At 42.6% G+C, this 27,735-nt stretch overlaps 1 protein-coding gene across 2 annotated transcripts in view; it reads right to left on the reverse strand.

The window, feature by feature from the left end:
- Positions 1–27,735, reverse strand: part of vsnl1a (visinin-like 1a) — a 123,044-nt gene that overhangs the window by 33,905 nt on the left and 61,404 nt on the right. For both annotated transcript variants that reach the window (XM_059981859.1, XM_059981860.1), the window contains exon 2: positions 23,160–23,336. In XM_059981859.1, coding sequence (XP_059837842.1) covers positions 23,160–23,321 — 162 coding nt within the window. In that variant the 5' untranslated portion in view covers positions 23,322–23,336. The remainder of the gene's footprint in view (positions 1–23,159; positions 23,337–27,735) is intronic.

Here is a 27,735-nt window from a genome sequence, read left to right on the forward strand (position 1 = left end):
AGGTGGATGTTGATAGATTTATGATAACTCAGGGTGTGAAGGCAGAAGAATGGGGTTGAGGGGGAAATGGATCAGCCATGATCAAATGATGAAGCATACACAATGAGTCAAATGGCATAATTCTGCTCTCATGTCTTATGGAAATATCTCTCGAAGGGCCTCTGCAAATTCTTCTCTCTAGACGTCCACAAACTCAGAGGATCATTAGGCCTTGGGTAATTATCCACTTCAATGCACTGTAAAGCTGCAAATACGTCTTCTCCAGTAATATGAATGTTTTAGACCACAAGACATCTCCACTTGTTTTCCTTGTCTCTTCAGTATAAACAGAGGAGAAATATTTGTTAAAGATCCCACCCATTTCCTGTGGCTCAAGACGTAGGCAGCCATGGTGATCTCCAAGGAGACCTCCTCCGTTGTCACCCTTTCACTCTTATAGAGTGACAGAACTTCTTGGGATTTTCCTTCATCCTGCCTGCCAGATCCATTAAATACCCTCCCTTTGACCTCTTGATTTCCCTCTTAAATATACTTTTAATATTTCTGTAGTCATTGAGGATTTCATTCATTTCTAACCTCCTAAGTCCAAAATTAGTATGTAGGAGATCTGGGAAATTTCCAGTGACATTAATGCCCATAGCTGTAAGGAGTAGGTCCAGCTCTAGCTCTAGTCGCTCGACGAATACACATGACCATGAACTTTGACTGACTGTATCAAGCAACTTGGACTTAGGAGTTGGCCTTGCTATTGAGCATTTGAGATGGCCACTCCCAAAGGTGATTCCAACAGATAGCTGGGTTTCCATCCGGAAAGGCAGAAGAGTTAGATAGGGAGTGTAGGATTTCCCTGTGGCCATTCTTCTCAGTAACAACTATATTATTTTGGATACTGTTGAGGGGATGGCCTTTTAGAGGAGAATAGCAGCCAAACCTGTGACACCACGACTGTCAATGATGTACTGCAGGCGATAGTGGAGTTTGGACAAGCTCTAGTATGAGGATCCTCAATAGTTAATGTAACAAACAGGAAAATCATGCTTACAGCATCAGAATCCAGAATAGCATGTTGCATTCTTGGTCAAGGATAAGGATGCCTCTGAGCAAATGCAGAACGTCCTCATGGGGGAGGGTGAACAGCCAGAGGTGGTTGTACACATTGATACCGCCAACATCACTACAAAAAGGGATGCAGTCCTGCAGTGTGAACATTGGAACCTTAGGAAGAAATTACAAAGCAGAAGCTCAAGGGTTTTAATGTATGATTTACTTCTGTTGCCAAATGCAAGCAGGAATAAGAGGATGGAACAGACAAATGCTTGGCTAAGGAGCTGGTACATGAGGGAAAGACTGAGGTTCTTGGACCACTGAAATCTTTTCCAGAGCTGAGGTAGCATGTACAAGAGAGATGAATTGTACCTGAACTATCGGGGACCGATGTTCTAGCAAGGGGATTTGATAGTTCAGGAAAATTAATTTAGACTGGCAACAGGGTAGCATCCAATGTAATAGTAGGTAATTTTAACTTCTCTAATATTGCCTGGGACTCCCAGAGATTTTGTTAGTCCAAGAGTTTTCTGAAGCAATACATTGATGGTTCGATTAGAGAAGGGGTAATACTCGACCTTCTCTTAGACATGTCCATGGGGAGCACTTTGGAATCAGTGACCATAATTCCATTAGTTTTAAGATACTTATGGAAAAAGTTAAAATTCCAAATTGGTGAAACCAATTTCGATCACATTTGACAGGAAACTGCAAAGGCTTATTGGGAGAGGCTGCTTGGAGGTACAGGGACATCTGGCAAGTTGCGGGGCTTTTAGAAGTGGGATGGTGAGAGTTCAGGGCCAACATGTTCCCAGTTGAGTGAAGAGCAGACTGGCGGGATTAGAGTATCCGGGTTGATTGAGACTCTAATCGGGAAAAATGGGAATGTAACTCAGGTAGAAGCAACTGAGATAAGCAAGACTTTTGAGGGAGACAAGAGGTGCAAGAAAGACAAAAAAAAAGGGGGACACGAGATATTCAGACCGATAAATAAAGGATAATCCTAAAATATTCTGTAAATATATTCAGAGCAAAATTAGTAACTAAGCAGAGATTAGATTCCTTCAAAGATCAGTGTGGTAAGAAGCTGTCTGGAAAGAGTAAGGTCCCATATGAATACTTCTCATCTCCATTTACCTTGGCACAGAATAGTGATATCCTGAAACATATTGATATTAGGAAAGAAGAGGTGTTAGCAGTTGTGCCGTGCATAAAGATGGATTAAATCCCTGGGATTTAGCCAGTTGCATCCAAGGATGTTGTGGGAAGCGAGGAGATTGCTGGGCCTGGCAGTGACGCCTGTTTCTTTGTTAGCCATAGCCTGTGGTATCCAGTGACTAAAGGGTGCCCAGTATTGTGACATTAGCTAAGATACTGCAGTCTTTTTCTCCCAGGGTAGGAGAGTTGAAAACTAGTGGGCATAAGTTTAAAATGAGAAGGGAAAGGTGATAGGAGAGACAAGTGTTTCACGCAGAAGATGGTGGGTATATAGAGTGAGCTGCCAGAAAAGTGGTTAGAGGTAAGAGCAATTACAATGTTTAAACATTTTTTGGAAAGATACGAGAATAAGAAAGATAGAGGGGTAGGCAAATGGGTAAGTTTAGGTAGGTATATTGGTCAGTATGGACAAGTTGTGCTGTTTACCTCTATGAATCTATGAAGATTGAAGCTGGTGGACTCTACTGTGCCTAGTTAAAAGATAACATCTGTCCAAGTATAGTGGACTCTGATAGTTCGCCCATTGATTAATTGGAGTAGCCGCTTATTTGGGACAACTGTCAAAGAACAAAAACTAATCAATTAAATAGCTCTGTACAAAGCAAATTGTGCAGAGGATGTGGAGAGTCTGCAGAGGGATATAGGTAGGTTAAGTGAATGGCCCAAGGTCTGGCAAATGGAATACAATGTTGGTAAATGCGATATCATCCACTTTGGAAGAAATAAAAGAGCAGATTATTATTTAAGTGGTGAAAGATTGCAGCATCCTGTTGTACAGAGGGATTTGGGAGTGCTTGTTCATGAATCGCACAAAGTTGGCTTGCAGATACAACAGGTTATTAAGAAGGCAAACGAATGTTGACCTTCATTGCTAGAGGGATTGAATTCAAGAGCAGGGTGGTCATGCTGCAGCTATACAGGGTACTGGTGAGGCCGCACCTGGAGTATTGTGTGCATTTCTGGACTCCATACATGAGGAAGGATATACTGGTTTTGGATGTGCAGAGGAGGGTCACCAGGTTGATTCCAGAGATGAAGGGGTTAACCTACGAGGAGAACTTGAGTCGCCTGGGGCTATATTCTCTGGAGTTCAGAAGAATGAGAGAGGACCTTATAGAAACAAACAATATTTTGAAAGCGACAGAAAAGATTGAAGTAGGAAAGTTGTTTCCATTGGTAGGTGAGACTAGAACTAGGGGACATTGCCTCAAGATTCAGGGGAGAAGATTTAGGATGGAGATGAGGAGAAACTGTTTTTCCCAGAAAGTGGTGAATCTGTGGAATTCTCTGCCCAGGGAAGTGGTTGAGGTTTCTTCATTAAATATATTTAAGATACAGTTAGATAGGTTTTTACATAGTAGGGGAATTAAGGGTTATGGGGAAAAGGCAGGTAGATGGAGCTGAGTTTAGAGTTTACGGACAGATCAGCCATGATCTCATTGAATGGTGGGGCAGGCTTGATGGGCTGGATGGCCTACTCCTGCTCCTATTTCTTACATTCTTATTCCCTTAATTCATTTGGGACACTATGCAGCTTTATTGGGACAGGGAACTTGTGAAACAGGTCCTAACTAGTATCAGGCAGATGCACAAGTGTGGCCGTTAGATTGTGCTTAGAATGAACAATTTTTAAATAGCAGTAGTTGTGTGTTTTGTGTTCAAAAAGCAGTGACCTTTATCACTGATAGTTGTTGAGAAATGAGCAGTAAGACAATTCAGAACAGTTTTTCTCATTGCCACTTGAAGCATTCAGGCACAAGGTGTGAGAAACAGTGGGAGTGAACTGCAAAGAATTTGAAGATATCGACAATCATCTTGAATGTTACAGTGAAAATGTAGATTTAGAGGATCAAAAGCATTGTATGAAGGCAGTTCATTCATGCACTAGGTGTCCGTGCTGATTCTGTTCACTTACAATTAAACAAAAGAACATGGCAGAGTACATTCAGTGAATTCCTCTGTCAATAACAATTAGAAACTAATGCAGTTTTACAGCATTGCCGTGGTACTGGTAGTGTTCTAATTTGGTCGGTATTTCATTTAAATACATAATCTGTTACTCAGTTAAGTGGCAGTTTGTTGATTTTATACCTTTTCAACTATTTCAATGAACTTCAGCTAATTGAGACAGCCGGTTAATTGGGCCAAAATGTACTGATCCCGCGGGATATGTTCCGATTAATCAGAATCCACTGTGCATGTTCAGTCTCTTTGGAAATGCGTAAGTGGTGATTAGGAATGGAACAGTGGATCAATGGTCACTGACAACTGCAAGCTCAAGGTGACTTTTGCAGACCGACTAAAATGGCAGGTCAATTTTTTTGCACTAATTATGCAAAGTTATAACAGTTTATGCTCTGCCAAACTGATCGGTTTGACTGCCTCATAAAGACGGTCAATTTACGAAGCATGGGTTTGTAGGAGTATCATTAGGAGAAGATACTAGATAAGGTAGTTCTCCCAAATTTAACTAACTGATAATGAATGAAAAAAATTGTGAGCTGCACATGCCCAATTTTCTGATGGGTATTTTCAAAGGAAATGTCTTTTTTGCAAACTGTCGTATGTGTTGTTTCTCATTTATCCTAATATTTCTAAATCAGAAACCACCTGTGACATTCACTGGGAGATTTTTCTCATGCTCGGATAAATGAGAAGCAATAAATCCAGTATTAAATAAATAGAGTATTATCTTCGGTGGAAAGTGGGACCAGGATCTAAATCATAATACCCATTATCATAATGCCTGTAGATGAATACTTCTGGAATGGGGAAAAATGCTAATTTTAAAGTTATATATTTTTAAAATTCAGATTCAGTTTATTGTCATTTAGAAACCACAGATGCAATGCAGTTAAAAAATGAGACAAAGTACCTCCAGAATGTTATCACAAAAATGCATGACAGAACAGACTACATCAGAAAATCTACATAACATTTGGCAATCCCCAATCCTGAGTCGTATAGTATTTTTTAAAAAGCTGCTTAATAAGTGTCAGGACTTGTCATATGAAAATCACCCAGCAAAATGCAACCACAAAGTTCCTTGATATTTTAAGTTATATCCCTGGGGGACATTTCCAGATACTAGTTTCCATTGCTCTTACACAATAAAAACATCAAGGTATCCTGCCTTGGAAATTCAATGGAATGAATTTCAGAGTCAAAGTATAAAGCACAGATGTGCCTGCATAAAATGTTTATCACTATCAACTAGGGTAGGTTTTGCAGAATGGATGTTTTTTTTTATTTAACTGCATTAACAATAACAGAGCTTTTAAATCCCTCACCCACCTGCAGGCTCTGCTCACATCTTCCTGCTGAATAACTAAGGGCAATGAGTTTACTCAGGAGAAATGCTATTTTCATTTCACTACTGAGTATGGTTCACTATTTCCTAAGCAGTTCATTTTCCTCTTAAATCTTATTTATCTGCAAGATACTTCTTTTAATAATTTAATTTTTCCTTCTTCACTTTTTAATTATCTTGTTTACATCTTTTCCGATTATTGTATTTCCCACTTGCAACCTCCCATAAACTGGTTACATAATGAAACACATCCGGTCTGCTTTAAAATTAAATTGAACAAATATTTTAAAAAAGCACAAAAGGATAATGTGTAATTTTGGCAGGGACATTCAATTGTCTTTTCAACCACAGCAGCCACTGACAAATTTGTTCAGCTATTGTCACTCATAGTAAACACATTTTCACCTTTCTGTGCTTTCTTAATTACAGAAAGGGTGAGGGAGTTCCCTTGGCTCATGGACTGGAGTCTCTTCTGATATTATACAAAACATGAAAATATCTGCTTTGTGTCTGTATTTCACATTCCTGAAATATACAAAGCATTATAATTCCAATTTTACACAAAATTTGCATGAAGTGATTTGTAGAGGATTACAAAAGAGAATGCAAGTTACATGAAACATGCATCATGCAGTACTGGTCTAACAAGTATTTACTTGCCGATAGTTTATTATGGTTGCTGCATTAATTATTACTTAGTTAAAAACACTCATATGATCCAATCTCATAACTGCATGATTTTAGCAGAATTCCTTAATTCTGATTTCTCAGCTACATTTCACAACAAAGTTTCATTTAACAACAAAAATGCGATCAGTTCTTGGAACCACAATGCACGTTTCCTTTAAAAGATGCAGGGCGATTTTGGCTTACAATAGCCATCGCAATTCTAAACTTCTTGCTGATGTTGCAGCTAATAAATGTGTATTTGCTGCATGCAACAAAATTCACTGAAACAAGCAACTCCAGTTTATCATCTTGGCTGCAATATACAGAACTGTCAAGGGTTAATTTTCTGCACTAATTAATTGAGCACCAGTTATCCAATTTAAGTAAACAGCCTTTCAGATGCAAATGAATTCTCTTACTCAGAACACAAGCCATTGTACATCAGGTTTTAAGATTATGAACTGCTACCAAAGAATATTTTATCAGGAGAAAATTATAAGTTAATCAGGTCTTTTAACAGCTTTATTACAATGTTAACTTCTGAATATCATATTTGAGAATATATATTATAACCCTGCCAGACTTGGGTTCCTGTGAAAATGATTCATCATTTTGCATGATCTAACAGAAGTACATTCAAATGTATGAACCTACAAGAAACAATTTCATTGGTTACATTTTGTATAATGGGAAAAATTTATTAGTGAAATGCTTCATTATCCAAGCAATTAAGCACCTTCTTCTTGTCAAAATCACTTCTACTCAATAAATGTTTCAGAGATGATTTCTCAAGTGAAGGGGTAATAAACACATTTGATGTGAGTGTGGGTGGGAGAATAAACAGATGGGTCTATAGCAGAAACCAGATTCGCAACTACTAGTTTTCTTCCTACGCGAGAAATGAAAAACTATCTTTGTGTTTTGAAAAGCTGCAATTTCCCAATGAGTGAACACTTAATGTCATATTAAATAAGATTCCTAGATTTAAATCGGCTCAGGGAATCTTCTTGAGCAGCTCTCCTAATTGGTAACTATAGCTTTGTCAGAAGATAAGCTATAAACTTAATTGCACAATATTACTCAGTTGTCCACCAAGGTCACAGAGGACAAACACGAATATTCCTGAAAACAAACCCCTGTGCAATTAACAGGAAAAACTTACATACAAATCATTTCAGGAATGTGGATGCATTAACAAGGTCAGCACTGTCTGAGCTACCATGAAATTGATTAATCTTCGCAGTGTCCTGATGAAGGGTCTCAGCCCGAAATATCGACTGTACTCTTTTCCATAGCTGCTGCCTGGCCTGCTGAGTTCCTCCAGGATTTTGTGTGTGCTGCTTGGATTTCTCCAGCATCCGCAGATTTTCTCTTGTTTGTGATTAGCTTTAATACTTTAATTGGGGTTGTGAATGTTTGTGGATAAGGCATCAGTCACATGGGTTGCCATGTTTCGAATGATGGGAAACATCTCGAGTACAGTCAAAACACTACTGATTCAGGTAAGTGGAGAGCATTTCATCACACTCCAATTTTTTAATGGTGATTGGGGAGTAAAGAAGTGGGTCACTTACCACCTCGGGATAAATAATATTGCTTTTACAAGTGTAAAAATCCAAGAGTATTTACACTCTAAATAAGTCCACTCAACAGCAATCTCTCTCTATGCAAGTACAATTGTGTAAAATATGGTTAACGTGGCTTTTGCAAAAGAGAAGTCCGCTGAGATGCCTTTCATAAAGTGAAAACTTTCCCCTGACAATTTCAAATAATATAACCTCTCTGACATTCTAAAAACAGTTTTCTATTTCAATTGATTAACTAAATTTGGTTGTCTATCTCAGTCTATCAAATTTCACTTTTCAATAGCTAATCCTCAAACTCATGCAATTCATTCGATTCAAACAATTCAGAAACAATTTTTTGTTTGCTCACACATCTTATCTTTCCAGATATTCATGTTTAAGAGATTAATAGCTACCAACCAGTATAGGTTGCAGTATAAAGAAATGCAATCTTCCTGGAATGTGCAATTCATTGGAAACACATTGTCACAACATAACTTGCCAAGCAATCTCCTTTCCTTCACATCTACAAAGTTTACACTCCAAATTCTGCAGCTTGCACCTTACTTCAAATGTTATCTTCTATTTTACACATCTTTATTTAACTTCACACTTTCCCATCCACACTATGTCCATGTAATTTTGGTAAATAGCTTCAACACAACTCATCCGTGGTTAACTTCAAAAACATGAGATTCCACAGTTTCAGATTTCTGTTGCCCTGCTGAGAGCTAGACCATTTTTACTGATTTTCCGGATACAGTATTGAATTCTGTATCCCACAAAACAAATGCTCCTATTCTAACTACAACATCAGCAATGAGTATTATATTTCAAAATTATTATCAAAGGTCAGCAAAAAAAAGGTAATTTAAATAAAACAAAATCAATTTGCTGTTATATTGCCCTCTTAACAAAGGGGGTAAAAAACAAAAGCCTTTCACTAGACAGACAAACTGAACCAAACCAAAGAGAAATAGATTAGGACCAATGCAAGGTCCCACTCAGTGTTATCAGTGCTAATTGAACAAACTTGATTTGTGCCAACGAGCATTAGGTTGGTAGCACTTGAGTCAGGTGTTTGTGAAGTGAAATCCTATTCCAGAAACTTGGAACTCAAAAATCTAGGCTGACAATCCACAGGTCAAAAACACTGCTGAAATATGATTTGAGGTACCAGCTTTCAGAAGAGAGGTCAAACAATTGGATGAAAAGTAGATCCCGTGGCAACACTGTAAAGAGCAGGGAGTTACTCTTGGTCTCTTGCTCAATATTCAATCACAAATATCAAAATTACTTTAAGGTGAATATCTATTATTCTTTACACTGAACTTTTTGGAATTTTACTATGCTCAGGGCAAGCACCATTTTATTCACAACAATGTACTAATACTTTATATTACAACAGTCCTATAAGTCCAAATTACATAACTGATTGAAGGATTACTTCAGATGTCCAAAGGCACCATTTTACTGCAAGATTTCATAACATTCTAAGGAAAGCAGTAAGTGATTTTACCAAGTATTTTTTTTAAACTGGAAGTAGTTTGACTGGGTCGATGCAGATAAGACCATAAGACATTGTAGCAGAAATAGGCCATTTGCTCCATCAATTCTGCTCAGCCATTCAATCATGGCTAATCCTTCTCCACACTCACCCCTTCTTTCCGTAACCTTTGATGTAGTGTCCAATCAAGAACATATCAAGCTCTGCCTTAAATACACCCAACAACCTGCTGTCCACAGCTACCTGTGGTAACAAATTAACCACCTCTGGCTAAATGGATGCCCCTCTATCCTGAGGCTGTGCCCACTTGTCCTAGAGACCCCACCATGGGAAACATCCTTTCCACATCTACTCTGTCCAGGCCTTCCAACATTCGAAGGGTTTCAATGAAAAATCCCCTTCATCGTTCTGAATTCCAGCGAGTACAGACCCAGACCTATCAAACATTCCTCGTATGATAACCCTTTCATTCCTGGAATCATCCTTGTGAACTGCCTCTTTTTTCAGATGAGGAGCCCCAAACCGTTCACGATACTCAAGATGAAGCCTCACCAGTGCCTTATAAAGCCTCAGCATCACATCCCTGCTCTTGTATTCTAGACCTCTTGAAATGAATGATAACAAGGCATTTGCCTTCTTCAACACCGACTCGTAAATGAACTTTTATGTGTTCTGCACAAGAACTCCAAAGTCCATTTGCATCTCAGATTTTGGATTTTCTACCCGTTTAGAAAATTAGTCTGCACATTTATTTCTACTACCAAAGTACAAGACTCTGCATTTTGCAATACTGCATTTCATTTGCCATCTTCTTGCCCATTCTCCTAATCGGTCTAAGTCGTCTGTAGCCTACCTGTTTCCTTGCAACTACCTGCCTGTACTGTATAGCCTATATTATAATAAGAGACTACTTTATGTTTTAGTAACACGTCGTTGCATGTGCTATTAGGTGCATACTGAGCACACACTATTAGATGCGTATTGATCTGTACGTGTGTGCTGAGTTCAGTTTCTGCCAGTAAAGAACCATGAAACTTAGGTCCCATCTCCAGCCTTTTTATTAATAGCATTGTTGTGTAACCAGGCCACATACACAATACTGCCCCTCCACCAATCTTCGTATCATCTGCAAACTTGGCAACAAACTATCCATCAACTAAATCATTAATATACATAATAAGAAAAAAACAGTCCCAACTAGAGTTATCAGCAGCCAACCAGACAAGGATCCTTTTATTTCCACCTACCACCTGCCTCCTAACAATCAGACTATGCTATAGTATGTATGTTAGTAACTCTCCTAACTTGGTAAGCAACTTCACGTGCGGCACCTTGTCAAAAGCCTTCTGAAAGTCCAAATATACAATATCCACTGCATCCCTTTATCTATTTTACTTGTAATCACCTCAAAGAATTCCAACAGATTTCCCCTCAAGAAAACCATGCTGATGTTGTCCTATCTTGTCATTAAGTACTCCAGAACTTCATCCTTAACCATTCACTCCAACATCTTCCCAACCACTGAGGTCAGGCTAATTGGTCTACAATTTCCTTTCTCTTGCCTCAATTCTTTCTTAAGTAGTGGTGTGACATTTGCAAGGCACCATGCCAGTGTTCAATGATTTTTGAAAGATCATTTCTAATGCCTCCTCAATCTCTACCGCTACCTCTTTCAGAACTCTAGGGTCCAGTTCATTTGTTCCGAGTGAATTACGTACTCTTACGTTGGCCAGCTTTTTGTAAGTGTAACTGCACTCACTAAATCTTCCTTTACACACTACAATGTCTGGCACACTGCTGGTGTATTCCACAGTGAACACTGATGCAAAATACCCATTTAGCTCATCTGTCATCTCCATGTCCTCCATTATTATTTCTCCAGCCTCATTTTCTACATACTTGAAAATGCTTTTACTATCCATTTTGATGTTGTTTGCTAGCTTCCTTTCACATTTCGCCTTTTCTCTCCCAATCATTCTTGTAGTTGCTCTCTGTAGGTTTCTAAAAGCTTCCCAATCTTCTATTGTCCCACTAAGTTTTGCTTTGTAGTATGCCCTCTCTTTTGTTTTCACATTAGCTTTGACATCCCTTCTCAGCCAGGTTGTACTATTCTGCCATTTGAGTACTTCTTTGTTTTTGGAATACATCTGTCCTGCACCTTCCTCATCTTTTTCCTAGAAACTCAGCCATGCATGCCCTGCCAGCATTTCAGTCCAATTTAGTTTGGCCAACTCCTCTCTCATACCACTGTAATTTCCTTCATTCCACTGAAATACTGCGACGTCAGATTTTACTTTCTCCCTGTCAAATTTCAAGTTGAGCTCAATCATATTGTGATCATTGCCTCCTAAGAATTTTTTTTTAACCTTAAGCTCCCTAATCACCTCCTGTTCATTACATAACACCCATTCCAGTATAGCTGATCCCCTAGCAGGCTAAATGACAAACTGCTCTAAAAAGCCATCCATTAGGCATTCAGCAAATTCACTCTCTTGAGATCCATTAGTAACCTGATTTTTCCAATTGACCAGCTTGCTGAAATCTCGCATAACATTGCCCTTTTGATATGCCTTTTCTATTTTCTACTGTATTCTGTGGTCCATCTCCCAGCTATTGTTGGGAGGCCTGTATATAACTGCCATCAGGGTTATTTTACCCTTGCAGTTTCTTAACTCAACCTACAAGGATTCAACATCTTCCACTCCCAGGTCACATCTTTCAACCGGTTTGATGCCATTCTTTACCAGCAGAGCCATGCCACCTCCTCTGCCTACCTTCCTATCCTTCCACTACACTAATATGACAAAACAACCAACTGCCAGGGAAAGATTTCAATTTAGAATGAATGCGTGCAGAAAAGAATTGGTTAGTGTATTTCTCCTGCACATATGCTCATGGAAGTTTGGAACACTGTTCCCCCAGAAGATTGTGGATTTGTCATTATCTAGCACATGAATATAAAACTTGCTAAAATTTTCATGGACATGCAGCTCTTTTGCAGCAAGCCGGTTTATGGTTCATTAGTTTTGAGATAGGATGATGGAAAATGAGTTGAGATGCATAGGCCACATGACTTCACAGATGGACCTGAAAGAGTAAGGAAATTTGCAAATGTATTTAGATCTATATTTACTCAGGAGATGAACAGAAAGTGGGGCAAAACAGTGGCGAGGTTAGGGACCCTATACAGATTACCGATGGAGATTTACTTGAAGCAAATTTGAGTCCTGACAAGGTGTTCCCTCAGACTCTGTAGGAGGTAAGTGAAGAAATTGCAGGGGCACTAGCAGAAGTATTTAACTCATCCTTAGCAGCAGGTGAGGTACCGGAGGATTGGAAGATAGCCAAAGCTGTTGTGCTGTTTAAGAAAGTGAAGTTATTGAAAGGTATTCTAAGGGACTGAATATATAAGCTTTTGGATAGATATTGACTGATTAGGGATCGTCACCATGGCTTTTTAGGTGGTAGGTAGTCTCTGACCAATCTTACAGAGTTTTTTTTTGAAGAAGTTACCAGGAAAGTTGATGAAGGCAAGGCAGTCCATGTTGTCTACATGGACTTTAGCAAGGCATTTTGCAAAATCCTGCATGGAAGGCTGGGCAAGAAAGTTCGGTTGCTCGGCATTCAAGACGAGACAGTAATTTCGATTAGACATTGGCTTTGTGAGAGAAGCTGGAGAACGATAGTAGACGGTTGCCTCTCTGACTGAAGGCCTGCGACTAGTTGAATGCTGCAGAGATTGCCGCTAGGTCCATTGTTGTTTGTCATCACTAATTAATGATCCATGATTGTGGGTGTGGAGGACAGCGAGGAAGACCGTCAGAACTTATAGTGGGATCAACACCAGCTGGAAAAATGGGTTATAAAACAGTAGATGGAATTTAATGCAGGCAAGTGCAAGGTGTCACAGTCGGTAGAACCAACCAGGGTAGGTCTTACACCGCAAACGCTAAGGCACTGGGGAGCATGGTAGAACAAAGGTATTTAGGAATACAGGTCTGTAATTCATTGAAAATGGTGGAACAGGTGGATAGGGTCGTAAAGAAAGCTTTTGACACATTGGCCTTCAAAAATCAAATTACAAGTACAGGAGATGGGATGTTATGCTGAAATTGTACAAGACATTGGTGAGGCCTAATTTGGAGTACCGTGTGCAGTTTTGGTCAGCTATGTATAGTAAAGATGTAAATGTGCTTGCAAGAGTACAGACAGAATTTGAGGATGTTGCTGGGACTGTAGGACGTGAGCTATAAGGAAGAAATGACTAGGTTACGACTTTATTCTTTCAAATGCAGAAGATTAAGAGGAGGTTTGATAGATGTATACAAAATGATGAGGGGTATACGCAGGGTAAATGCAAGCAGGCTTTTTCAGCTGAGGTTGGTTGGGACTACAACTAGAGGTTATGGGTTAAGGGTGAAAGGTGAAAAGTTTAGTGAAGATGGAGGGAAAGTTTCTTCACTCAGAGGATTGTGAGTGTGAAATGACCTGCCAGTGTAAGTGATGCATGTGAGCTTGATTTCAATGTTTAAGTTTGGATAGGTACATGGGTGGTAGGGTTATGGACAGCTATAATCCTGGTGCTGGTCAATGGGAGTAGGCAGTTTAAATGGGCTGAAGGGCCAGTTTCTGTGCTGTATTTTTCTAGGACTCTTAGGACAATCATACTACTATTATGTAGGCTTTCTACACTTTTTGCATTATATTCCAGCATTACAAGTCTTGGCTACAAATACACAGATATCGTAACAAATGACAGATTGTTACAGTAAGTTAAAGGGATTTTTCCATTGAAACTTCAAAGTCACTCAGACAAATCCACTCAATCTCCTGTTGAATAATGTTTCAACCTTCCAAAACAATTATCTAACTTGCTGAAATATACCATCCACTTCAATTATCTCTGTAATAATCTTAAAGTGGGGTGTCTTGCTGCCACAGTGCCAGATAATAGGGGAAAATGTTTACAATTTTACAGCATCTTGTAGGTCAATAGGATTATTCATATTATTTTGTAAACCATCTTATCTGGAATAAGAGAAACCACAACATGAAGAGGGGGGAGTGGGAGGGTTGATGCATTTGCTGCTGCTTGTGTGTGGGGGGAGAGCTCGAGTTTCTGACCATTTCGGTCATTTCTTCCTTGGGTTCCTCCCCATTTTCTGGATGTGTGCGAAGAGCAAGATTGTTGTATGCTATAGGAACAAAATTAGGCCATCTGGCCCATTGGGTCAGCTCCATCATTTCATTATGGCTGATCCAATTTTCCTCTCAGCTCTAATCTCCTGCCTTCCCCCATATCCTTTCATGCCCTGACCAATCAGGAATCTATCAACCTCTGCCCTTAAATATTCAAAAAGACTTGGCCTCCATTGCTGCTTCTGGCAAAGAATTCTACAGATTCGCCATTCTCTGTTTAAATAAATTTCTCCTCATCTCTGTTCTACAAGGACTCCCCTCTATTTTGAGGCTCTGCCCCCTTGCCCCCTTGTCTTGGTGGAAACATCCTCTCCACATCTACTCTATCAAAGCCTTTCACCATTTGATCAATTTAAAATAGATCACCCCTCATTCTTCTAAATTTCAGCGAATACAGGCCCAGAGCCATAAAACACTCATCATATAACAAGCCATTTAATCCTGGAATCATACTCCTGAACCTCCTTTGAATCCACTCCCATTTCAGCACATCCTTCCTAAGACAAAGGGCTCCAAACGCCTCACCAGTGCTTTATAAAGTCTCAACACTACACCCTTGCTTTGATATCTCGTCCTCTTGAAATGAACACTAACAATTGCATTCGCCTTCCTCCCCACACACTCAACCTACAAATTAACTTTTAGGGAATCCTGCACAAGGACTCCCAAGTCCCTTTGCACCTCAGTTTTTTGTATTTTCCCTACACTTAGAAAATAGTCATAATACTGTTACGTCCGTAGCCCCCTGCTTTGTGAGAATCGCAAGATCACTGTTGGGTGGGGTCAAGGGGCCCAGGAAATGAGAAGAGACGTGCAGAATGTCTCGTTTCCCCAGCGATGTAAAGCTACGGGACATGGCCATTGTCTCTTGGAGACAAATTTGTGGATTGAGATACTATGCTACGTGAACGCCCTCAGGCAAAGTGGGCTGGTTGAGGGAGAGATTGCACACCCCCAACCTCATTGACATCTACGACCCTGCGAGTTGGGATAAAAGAGGGTCTATAGGAACAGCCCCTCAGACACACCAGAAGAAACGTTAAGCGACCACATAACAGCAGGAAGTCATCTGAAGGAGGCCACGTGCGTTCAGTTCCGTTGATGGAACTGGTGGCTGGAACCACGGAAAACGGCTTTTAGCTAACAACGGGGAAACCTACTCCCCCGACTCAACGGATTGGCATCATAAAAGACCTGGGCAAATTTTAAACCGCCTCTCTCTTAAACCCAAAACGCTACAGCGTGAACGAACTAACAGTGACTGTTATATTTCCATTGGACAATACATTATCCCCTAGACAACGATAGAGCTATTTCTTATTGGTTATTATTATACCCGCACTTTAGATTTAGGATTGATGACATATATTATCTGTATGTTTGCATTAATCTTATTTTTGTGCCCCTTTATCAATAAATACTTTTAAAAATAGTACCATCAGACTTCAACGGACCTCTCTATCTTTGCTGGTAAGTGACCCAGCTATGGGATTTCGTAACAATACACTTAGAAAATAACTCGTTCATTTCTTCTTCCAACATGCATGACCGTACGCTTCCTGACACTGTATTCCATCTGCCATTTCTTTGCCCATTCTACTTATCCAAGTCTTTCTGTAGCCTCTCTATTTCCTCAAAACCCCCCGTCCCCAACCTATCTTTGTATCTTCAGCAAACTTTGCAACAAAGCCATCAATTCCATCATCCAAATCATTGACATATAACGTAAAAGGCATCGGTTCCAATACAAATCCCTGTGGAACACCACTAGTCACTGGCAGCCAGCTACAAAAGGCTCCCTTTATTCCCACTCTTTGCCTCCTGCCCATAAGCCACTGCTTTATAACATGCAAGTATCTTTCCTGTAATACCATGTACCTTATTAAGCAGCCTCATTTGTGGCACCTTGTCAAAGGCCTTTGGAAAATCTAAGTACACAACATCAACTGATTCTCCTTTGTTTATCCTGCTTGTTATTTCTTCTAAGAACTCCAACATATTTGTTAGGTAACATTTTCCCTTCCAGAAACTAATCTGACTTTGGCCTATTTTATCATGTGCTTCCAAGTACCCCCGAAACGACATTCTTAACAATTGGCTCCAACATCCTCCCAACCACTAAGGACAGACTAACTGGTCTATAGTTTCCTTTCTTCTGCTTCTTTTCCTTCTTGAAGAGTGGAGTGACATTTCTGCTTTTCCAGTCTTCCGAAATGATTCCCGAATCTATCATTATTAATGCCTTCACAATCTCTTTAGCGACCTCTTTCGGAAGTCTGGGATGTGCGCCATCTGCTCCAGGTGACTGACCTACCTTCAGATTTTTTAGTTTCCCAAGAACCTTCTCTCTAGTTATGGTTACTTTACACACTTCATCTCCCTGACATCTGGAACTTCCACCATACTGCTAGTGCCTTCCACAGTGAAGACCAATGTAAGGTATTTATTCAGTTTGTCTGCCATTTTCTTCTTCCCCTATTACTACTTCTTCAGCATAGTTTTCCTGTGGTCTGATAAACACTCTAGCCTCTCTTTTACAATTTATGTATCTGAAGAAACTTTTGGTATGCGCTTTAATATTATTGGTTAGCTTACTTTTGCATTTCATCTTTACCTTCTTAATGACTTTTTTAGTTGCCTTCTGCTGGTATTTAAAAGCTTCCTAATCCTCTAACTTCCCACTAATTTTTGCTCTCTTTGGCTTTTATGTTAGCCATGGTTAATTTGAACTATTGAACCTTTCTGCAAAACCAGAACTCATTCATAGTAACATGTCAAACCTAAGCTGTAGCACTTAAACTGTTCTCCCGTAATTGCAATTTCAATCCAGCACATCATACTTCTACCACAGTTTAAACAGTATGATTTCATCAAAGCTCAAATTTTCATACAGACAGACATACTTTATTGATCCCGAGGGAAACTGGGTCTCGTTATAGCCGCACTGACCAAGAATAGTGTAGAAATATAGCAATATAAAACCATAAATAATTAAATAATAATAAGTTAATCATGCCAAGTGGAAATAAGTCCAGGACCAGCCTATTGGCTCAGGGTGTCTGACACTCCGAGGGAGGAGTTGTAAAGTTTGATAGCCACAGGCAGGAATGACTTCCTATGACGCTCAGTGTTGCATCTCGGTGGAATGAGTCTCTGGCTGAATGTACTCCTGTGCCTAACCAGTACATTATGGAGTGGATGGGAGACATTGTCCAAGATGGCATGCAACTTGGACAGCATCCTCTTTTCAGACACCACCTTTAGAGAGTCCAGTTCCACCCCCACAACATCACTGGCCTTATGAATGAGTTTGTTGATTCTGTTGGTGTCTGCTACCCTCAGCCTGCTGCCCCAGCACACAACAGCACTGGCCACCACAGCCTCGTAGAACATCCTCAGCATCGTTCGGCAGATGTTAAAGGACCTCAGTCTCCTCAGGAAATAGAGACAGCTCTGACCCTTCTTGTAGACAGCCTCAGTGTTCTTTGACCAGTCCAGTTTATTGTCAATTTGTATCCCCCGGTATTTGTAATCCTCCACCCTGTCCACACTGACCCCTTGGATGGAAACAGGGGTCACTGGTGCCTTAGCCCTCCTCAGGTCCACCACCAGCTCCTTAGTCTTTTTCACATTAAGCTGCAGATGATTCTGCTCGCACCACGTGACAAAGATTCCCACCGTAGCCCTGTACTCAGCCTCATCTCCCTTGCTGATGCATCCAACTATAGCAGAGTCATCAGAAAACTTCTGAAGATGGCAAGACTCTGTGTTGTAGTTGAAGTCCGAGGTGTAGATGGTGAAGAGAAAGGGAGACAGGACAGTCCCCTGTGGAGCCCAAGTGCTGCTGACCACTCTGTCTGACACACATACTCCTCAGAAAGTACAAACATATTTTGTTCCTAGTCTCAGTTAATTAAAGCATAATTTAGTACTGTAGCGGTGTGCTACACGCAGCGCTAAAATTACGACACGGAGTCGGTAACTGCAGTCGAAGGAAAAACTTTATTCGAAAACTTCAGCCTCACTTTTAAGCCTCTGTCAACCGGCCCCCCATGGCGAAGAGGCTCCAAAGCTCTGTGCTCGCAAACCCCCGTAGGCTATCTAATTGTGAGTCGGTTCGGATACGCTAGGAAATGAGGCGCTACATAACCCCCCCCCAGAACCGGCGATACACCCCCCAATGTCCACAGCCTGGGCCAGAACCTGCTTGGGAGGTCGGCCTCTGCGCCGAGGCGCCGGAAACTTGGCCGGTTGCGCCAGGTCCACATGGGCCGGCTTGAGGCAGTCCACCGTGAAAACCTCCTCCTTCCCCCCAACGTCCAGCACGAACGTGGACCCGTTGTTCCGGAGCACCGTAAACGGCCCCTCGTATGGCCGCTGCAGCGGTGGCCGATGCCCGCCTCTTCGTACAAACACAAACTTACAGTTCTGCAGGTCTTTGGGTACGCAGGTCGGGTTCCGCCCGTGCTGTGAAGTGGGTATGGGGGCCAGGTTACCGAGCTTCTCGCGAAGTCTGCCCAGGACTGCAGCGGGTTCTTCCTCTTGCCCCCTCGGGGCTGGTAGGAACTCCCCGGGGACGGCCAGGGGCGCGCCGTATACCAACTCGGCCGACGAGGCGTGCAGGTCGTCCTTGGGCGCTGTGCGGATGCCAAGAAGGACCCAGGGAAGCTCGTCCGCCCAGTTGGCTCCTCGCAGGCGGGCCATGAGGGCCGACTTCAGGTGACGGTGGAAACGCTCCACTAGCCCGTTCGACTGTGGGTGGTAGGCAGTGGTGTGGTGCAGCTGAGTCCCCAAAAGGCTGGCCATAGCTGACCACAGGCTGGAGGTGAACTGGGCGCCTCTGTCGGAGGTAATGTGGGCTGGTACACCAAAGCGGGATATCCAGGTGGCGAGCAGGGCTCGGGCGCAAGATTCGGAGGTGGTGTCGGTGAGCGGGACCGCCTCTGGCCATCTTGTGAACCGGTCCACGATAGTCAGGAGGTAACGCGCTCCGCGCGACACTGGCAGGGGGCCCACGATATCCACATGAATGTGGTCGAAACGCCGGTGGGCGGGATGGAACTGCTGCGGTGGGGCTTTGGTGTGCCGCTGAACCTTGGCCGTCTGGCAGTGCATGCACGTTCTGGCCCATTCACTGACCTGTTTGCGGAGACCGTGCCAAACGAACCTGCTGGAAACCAGCCGGACAGTTGTCCGGATGGAGGGATGCGCCAAGTTATGAATGGAGTCGAAAACACGTCGCCGCCAGGCTGCGGGGACGACCGGACGGGGCTGGCCGGTGGCGACGTCACAGAGTAGGGTCCTCTCACCTGGGCCCACGGGGAGGTCCTGGAGCTGCAAACCAGAGACTGCAGTCCTGTAACTCGGAATCTCCTCATCTACCTGCTGTGCCTCTGCCAGTGCCTCAAAGTCTACCCCTTGGGAAAGGGCATGAACGGTAGGGCGAGAGAGCGCATCCGCCACGACATTGTCCTTACCCGAGACGTGCCGGACATCCGTTGTGTATTCAGAGATGTAGGACAGGTGGCGTTGCTGGCGGGATGACCAGGGGTCGGATGCTTTCGTAAACGCAAAGGTAAGCGGTTTGTGGTCTGTGAATGCGGTGAAGGGCCGACCTTCTAGGAAGTACCTGAAATGCCGGATTGCCAGGTAGAGCGCCAACAGTTCCCGGTCAAAAGCACTGTACTTGAGCTCGGGTGGCCGCAGGTGTTTGCTGAAAAACGCCAGGGGTTGCCAGCGACCTGCGATGAGCTGCTCCAGCACCCCACCGACTGCCGTGTTTGATGCGTCCACTGTGAGGGCGGTAGGGGTGTCCATTCTGGGATGTACTAGCATTGCGGCGTCAGCCAAAGCTTCCTTCGTTTGAACGAAAGCGGCGGCGGACTCCTCGTCCCAGGTAATGTCCTTGCTCGGACCCGACATCAGGGCGAACAGGGGGCGCATGATCCGGGCAGCTGAAGGGAGGAAGCGGCGGTAGAAATTGACCATACCTACGAATTCCTGAAGGCCTTTGATCGTGGTGGGTCGGGGGAAGTGGCGGACCGCATCTACCTTAGCGGGCAGAGGGGTTGCCCCGTCTTTAGTAATCCTGTGGCCCAGGAAGTCAATGGTATCAAGTCCGAACTGGCATTTGGCAGGGTTGATTGTAAGACCGTACTCACTCAGTCGGGCGCAGAGTTGACGGAGGTGGGACAGATGCTCCTGACGACTGCCGCTGGCTATGAGGATGTCATCCAAATAGATGAACGCGAAGTCCAGGTCCCGTCCCACCGCGTCCATTAACCGCTGGAACGTCTGTGCGGCATTCTTCAGGCCGAACGGCATGCGGAGGAACTCGAAGAGGCCAAACGGGGTGATGAGAGCCGTTTTGGGGACGTCGTCAGGATGCATCGGGATTTGATGGTACCCTCGGACAAGGTCGACCTTGGAGAAGATCCGGGCGCCGTGCAGGTTTGCCGCAAAGTCCTGAATGTGCGGCACAGGGTAGCGGTCCGGTGTGGTAGCCTCGTTCAGCCTGCGGTAGTCGCCGCACGGTCTCCAGCCCCCCGTCGCTTTGGGCACCATGTGCAGGGGGGAAGCCCAGGGGCTGTCGGACCGCCGGATGATCCCCAATTCCTCCATTCTCTGGAACTCCTCCTTCGCCAGTCGGAGCTTGTCCGGGGGAAGCCGCCGAGCACGGGCATGGAGGGGTGGTCCCTGTGTCGGGATGTGGTGCTGTACGCCGTGCCTGGGCATGGCTGCTGTGAACTGCGGTGCCAGAACCGATGGGAACTCCGCCAGGACCCTGGTGAAGTCGTTGTCGGACAGCGTGATGGAGCCGAGGTGAGGGGCTGGCAACTGGGCCGCGCCCAGGGAGAACGTCTGAAAGGTCTCGGCGTGTACCAGTCTCTTCCTGGGCAGGTCAACCAGCAGGCTGTGAGCTCGCAAAAAATCCGCACCCAGAAGCGGTTGGGCTACGGCGGCCAGTGTGAAGTCCCACGTGAACTGGCTGGGGCCAAACAGTAGCTGCACCTGACGGGTGCCATAGGTCCTTACTGTCCTGCCATTCACGGCCCTCAGGGGGGGACCCGGTGCCCTGCTGCGGGTGTCGTAACTCGTCGGAGGTAAAACGCTGATCTCAGCCCCAGTATCGACCAAAAACCGGCGTCCCGACCTTCTATCCCACACATACAGGAGGCTATCCCGATGGCCAGCCGCCGTAGCCATCAGCGGCGGCTGGCCCTGGCGTTTCCCGGGAACTTGCAGGGCGGGCGGCAACGGCGGGCTTCTGCGCCCCACCGCTGGTGGTAGAAGCACCAGTGGTCATTGGGCCGGGGGTTAGTGGGCTCTGCGGCCGGGCCTGGACTGGTTTGCTGCCGGGAGCGTGGCTGGGAGATCTGTGCGATGGACGCCCCGCTCACCTTTTTGGCGTTCCACAGCAAGTCCGCCCGGGCTGCCACCTGCCGGGGGTCACTGAAATCCGCGTCGGACAGCAGCAGGCGTATGTCCTCGGGCAGCTGCTCCAGGAATGCCTGCTCAAACATGAGGCCTGTGTGTCCCTCGGCCAGAGACAACATCTCATTCATTAAAGCCGATGGAGGTCTGTCGCCCAAGCCATCCAGGTGCAGTAAACGGGCAGCCCGCTCGCGCCGTGAGAGTCCGAAAGTCCTGAGGAGCAGGGCTTTGAATTCCGTGTACTTGCCGTCTGCCGGGGGCGACTGTACGAACTCCGCGACCTGGGCAGCTGTGTCCTGGTCGAGGGAGCCCACCACGTAGTAGTAGCGGGTGTCTTCTGAGGTGATCTGGCGAACGTGGAATTGGGCTTCGGCTTGCTGGAACCATAGGTCCGGGCGCTGTGTCCAGAAACCCGGCAGTTTCAACGAAACCGCATGAACAGAGGCGGCGTCGGTCATTTCTGGTCCAAAAATCGTTTGGACCGTCGGGGTCACCAATTGTAGCGGTGTGCTACACGCAGCGCTAAAATTACGACACGGAGTCGGTAACTGCAGTCGAAGGAAAAACTTTATTCGGAAACTTCAGCCTCACTTTTAAGCCTCTGTCAACCGGCCCCCCATGGCGAAGAGGCTCCAAAGCTCTGTGCTCGCAAACCCCCGTAGGCTATCTAATTGTGAGTCGGTTCGGATACGCTAGGAAATGAGGCGCTACAGTACTGTATTTTTGGTTATGTAATCTACTTTGATAGCAATGAAACCATAATACTATTCCAGCATTTCTTGGAATAAGGATCAAATTAATTTTAAGTAAATCAACAATTACAAAGGCACTCTTTATTAAAGTCCTAAACCTGCAATTATTTGGTTGGAAAAGGACAGTACATACAAATTGTAACCAATATTTCCCAATTGTTTCACGGCACCATGGCAGCAAAAGGCAGTTTATCAATTTTTGCTTGAAGTAGAAATTTTTGTAGTAAAAAAACAAAATTCTTGTTTTAACTGTATTAGTTCAAATAACTATTAACAGAAACAAGCAATTTGATTTATAAGCACTATAAAACTACTGATACTATTAAATAAGAAGAGTTATGAACAGCTATCCAAAGCAATCAATTGAAACATACTGGTCAGCTTTACAGATAATAATACTGATTAAAAAAATTACTAGTTCTTTTCAGCTCTCAGAATAACAAAAAAAATTATTAAAATACCTTTACATACAGTTGCTGGAATTCATCCAGGTTCAGCCTACCACTAGGACAGTCTTTAAGAAATCCTTTGTACCATTGTTTGAGTTCATGTTCATTAAATTCTGTGTTCTTCACCAAATCTTCCATCACCTCAGGGGCAAGCTTGCTGTTCTGTTTCCCCATTGTCCCTGAAAAGGCCTGGAATAACATGTCAACAGATAATTATTCATCTTCTTAAATCAGGGTTCTTAAGCACTAAATAACAAATGAATTAACATTGTAATAGAGACATTTTATTCTTAGAATCTGAGTTTTAAATTGACAAAAGGTTAATTTCACACACTGAGATATGAAAATCAGCAGAGAGGAGATAGAAAAGAATGTGATTAAAATAATAATATCTAAATTATCAGTCTGAAAAGAACTGCGTTAATAATTTCATTTGTGCAAGTTTCTGACTTTTTAGTCCTTAATGCCTAACAATAAAGTCACCATTATCAGTCATGATCATCTTGCATTCATGAGCCTGCTAAGTGCCAGAACAATGGTATTGGTTTTTCTAGCAATTCACCCCTTCTCTTTGTTATTCAAAAATTGATGTAAAAGAACAAAATTCAATATACTCGATACAAAACGCAAATAATGCTTTAAATGTGTGATGCAAACACAAAAAACAGAGCTGCTGGTGCAATTCAGGTCAGATAGCATCTGTAGAGGGAAATGGAGGCTGAGACTCCTCATCTGGACTGAAAGAGAAAAAGTGAACAAAAACCAGAATAAGGAGGTAAGGGTTCTTGAAAATCTATTTGAAAATGCAATATTAAAAAAAATCAAGGTACAGACAACTTTTGTTTCATATATTTAATGAATTTAAAAGTCATTATTTTGTTTTGCTACTGAAAAATAGATTTTAAGTGGTACATAAGCAGAATGCAGAACACACCACAAATCATGGTTAAATTGCATTTTAAAAGGGTAATGTTGACTACTATAGATCACAAGAATTGGGCTACTGAGCCCACCGAGTCTGCTCTGCCATTTCATAATGGCTGATTTATTATCGATCTCATACCCATTCTACTGTTTCTATCGTAACCTTTGATACCTTCACTAACCAGGGACCTCCATTTTAAAAAATACCCAATTACTTGGCCTCCACAGCCAGCTGTGGCAATGAATTCCACAGATTTATCATCTTCTGGCTGAAAATATTCCTCCTCCGTTATAAAGGGATGACCTCTAGTCTGAGGCTGGGCCCTCTGGTCCTAGACTCCCTCACTATTGGAAACATTCTCTGCATGTCCACTCTATCTAGGCCTTTCAAAAAGCTAATGCTATAGTCTGCTATAGTCCTCAGGTGTTCCGAACAGGGTATTGGCCTCCATCACACTCATAAGAACTCTAAGTAGTTGCAACTGTCAACAGCACCTACACCACCCCCTGAATCATTCTGCAATCCTCCCCACCACCAGGAACTGAGGGAATAGAGAACGATATAACACACTAAGCTACCGATAGCGATGTATTCAGAAGAGGAGCCAAGAACCAGGAAACATAATTACTTTGATTTTCACAGAAAGAGATTGGGAAATGCAGAGACACATTTGAGAGATGCGGCTAATCCAACTCAATTCCCTGGAAATTCCAAGTTAATCTAGCCTCATTCAGAATGCCATGGATGAGTTTATTTCCAATGATTGCAGCTGGCAGGAAAAGAAAGTACATCATGCTTTGCTCTAAGTACATAACCATGATTGATCCAGATTACTGTTGCCCAGTCCGCTGCTGAAAACAGCCTCAGATTTCCCTTAGAGTATTTTTGCTTGAGTTAATGGAACAAAATCGAATTGTTGTCAGTTTTAGTTTATTTATTGCAATGCACTGTCAACCAGTGTATTGGAAAGCAGACTTGATGAAATCATACTCTCTTGGAAAATAAGCTAGTTATTTATAAAGATCTTGTTTGGTTGCGATTGTGTGCAAAGTAAGAATGCTCCATTTGATAGCTCACCATTGAAAAATGTTACTTTATAGAGGCTTTATTTGTAATAAAACATTTCACTGCAGACTGTGTAACGAAAATGTATATTATATTAAATGACAAACAATTGAAAACCTGCAGATGCTGGAAATCCAAGCAAATCACACACAAAACGCTGGAGGAACTCAGCAGGGCAGGCAGCGTCTACGGAAAAGAGTAGTCGATGTTTTGTATTACATGGTTGGCAAAACCTAGTCAATTTTAATTCAGATGCATAAATAATCGAGAAATTGTGAAGGTTTGGAGTTAGACACAAGGTTTGGAGTATTTTAAACAATTCTGCACTAAGTTCTTAACGCATTTACCATTTTATCACCACAAACTTGCACCCGTTGAGTCAAGAATTAAATATATTTAAGCACAGGGTTAGAAGATTGGAAATATCTAGGTCAGTTTACATGTGTTGTAATCAAAGGTTCAGTCCTTTAGAAAATAAACACAGTACACACAGGATGAGACTTCTGAACTGTGATCAGATCAACAAACATGGATAAAATAAGTGAATGATAAATTAAGAAAGCTAAAGTGAGGGTGACAGAGTTTTGGGACATCATCTCATTCAAACAAAGTAGAAAATTCAAAGCTAGCCAAAAGAGAAGTGGAATAGTTAGATCCAAAAGTAAGAGGAATAAATCTGAGTTTCAGCAGTACATGACCTGAGGCTGCAAATAGTCTGAGTAATGTTATGTGTTTGTGATTGAGAAATATGTTGATGGAAGTAGTCTCTCTGGTTTAGATTCTGACGTTTCCCAGAAATAGGATGTTGTCCAGAAAGGTGCATTTGTGATGATACAAGTCAAAATAAATTCCCCTTATTCAGCTGAACGACATATTTGCTCATCCTTCATTAGGCATGTGTTAAGCAATGCAGCATACCCAAGTCGGAGGCACAATCCAGAGAGGCATCTGAGAAGTAGTCAATGTAATTTGCTTATGAATGGAACCTAGTGGGTCTTTGGATGGTAACTGTTGAGAAGTACTATTCAGGTGAGAAACAGAGCAGCATCAATGATAGACCTTTGGTCTATAGTTGTAACGTGGAGAGCATTCTGCCAGGCTGCTTCACTGTCTGGTATGGAGGAGCTACTGCACAGGACTGAAAGAAGCTGCAGAAGGTTGTAAGTCTAGTCAGCTCCATCTTGGGCACTAGCCTATAAAATACTCAGGACATCTTCAGGGAGTGGTATCTCAGAAAGGCAGCGTCCATCATGAAGGACCTCCAGCACCCAGGGCATGCCCTTTTCTCATTGTTACTGTTAGGCAGGAGGCACACACTCAGCGATTCAGGAACAGCTTCTTCCCCTCTGCAATGCGATTCTTAAATGGACATTGAAGCTTTGGACACTATTTCAATTTCTTTAACATATGGTATTTCTGTCTCTGCACAATTTTAATAATCTATTCAATATATGTAATTGATTTACTTGTTTATTTATTATTATGTTTTATTTTATTTACTTTTTTTCCCTCTCTGCTAGATTATGTATTGCATTGAACTGCTACTGCTAAGTTAACAAATTTCACATCACATGCCGGTGATAATAAACCTGATTCTGAATTCCATAGGCAATGATATTTTAACTGGGGGAAGTTGGAAAAAAAATGCAGATAATTCTCTGGCAACAGTTCAATAAATGGAAAGTAACAAACCAAAAGCTTAATTGAAAAGTAAAATACACTGCAGTGCTGGAAATCTCCAAACAAAAACTGCTGCAAATACCTACTAAGTAAGTTGTTAAAAATTCAGGTGTCAGAAATTAAATTTCTGTAATTATGGAAACAGAGAAAAGAAAGTGTCAGAGATAACGCATGTGAAAATAACAACAGGATGGAAGGTTGAGGGCAGTGAACTGTTTTAAATTTGATGCTGAAAGCTATGACTTTGCAAGTTTAAAAAAAGGGTTTATTTTTGATTTTTCATTTCTGATGAAAGCTCTTCTACTGGAAACAGCAGCACTGCATCTCTCTTCTGAGAATCTTTACTGAATGTTTCCAGCTCTTTTTTAGTTCTTACAAAAGGATGTGCGACCTGGACAAAGTAAAAGCAGTGGCGGAGGAAGTAATCGACAGCACTAGAGAGAGCTGGTAAGCACAAATAAGGAGAGATAGTTTACCAAAGTCAAGTTCACATACAAAAAAAATCTGCAATTCTCTTTCAGGACCATGGCAGGACCAATTATCAGTTTAGAAGGATTCATCTAGAATCAAAAGAAAAGACAGGCGTGAATCAAGAGGCAACAAGAGTTTTGAGTCAGAATGAAAAGGCAAGTTGGAGATAGTGACTGTGTTTTAAAACCTTATTAAGGAATACATTTGAGAGTACGGACACCAAAGCTCAGAGGGGAAGCCACATTTAGTGAAAGCAAAGTGATGTAACAGAAAATAAATCAATTTGCTGGAAGAACAAAGGTCAGATGGCATCTGTGGAAAGTCCTGATAATGGATCTCCACTCAAAACGATGACCATCTCTCTGCCTCCACATTGCCTGACCCACTGGGTCCCTCCAGCAGTTCATTTTAAGCTATATTCAGCTTCTTCAGGTTGATGAGATGGTC

The sequence above is a fragment of the Hypanus sabinus genome, chromosome 10, assembly GCF_030144855.1.
Source record: "Hypanus sabinus isolate sHypSab1 chromosome 10, sHypSab1.hap1, whole genome shotgun sequence".
NCBI lineage: Eukaryota > Metazoa > Chordata > Chondrichthyes > Myliobatiformes > Dasyatidae > Hypanus > Hypanus sabinus.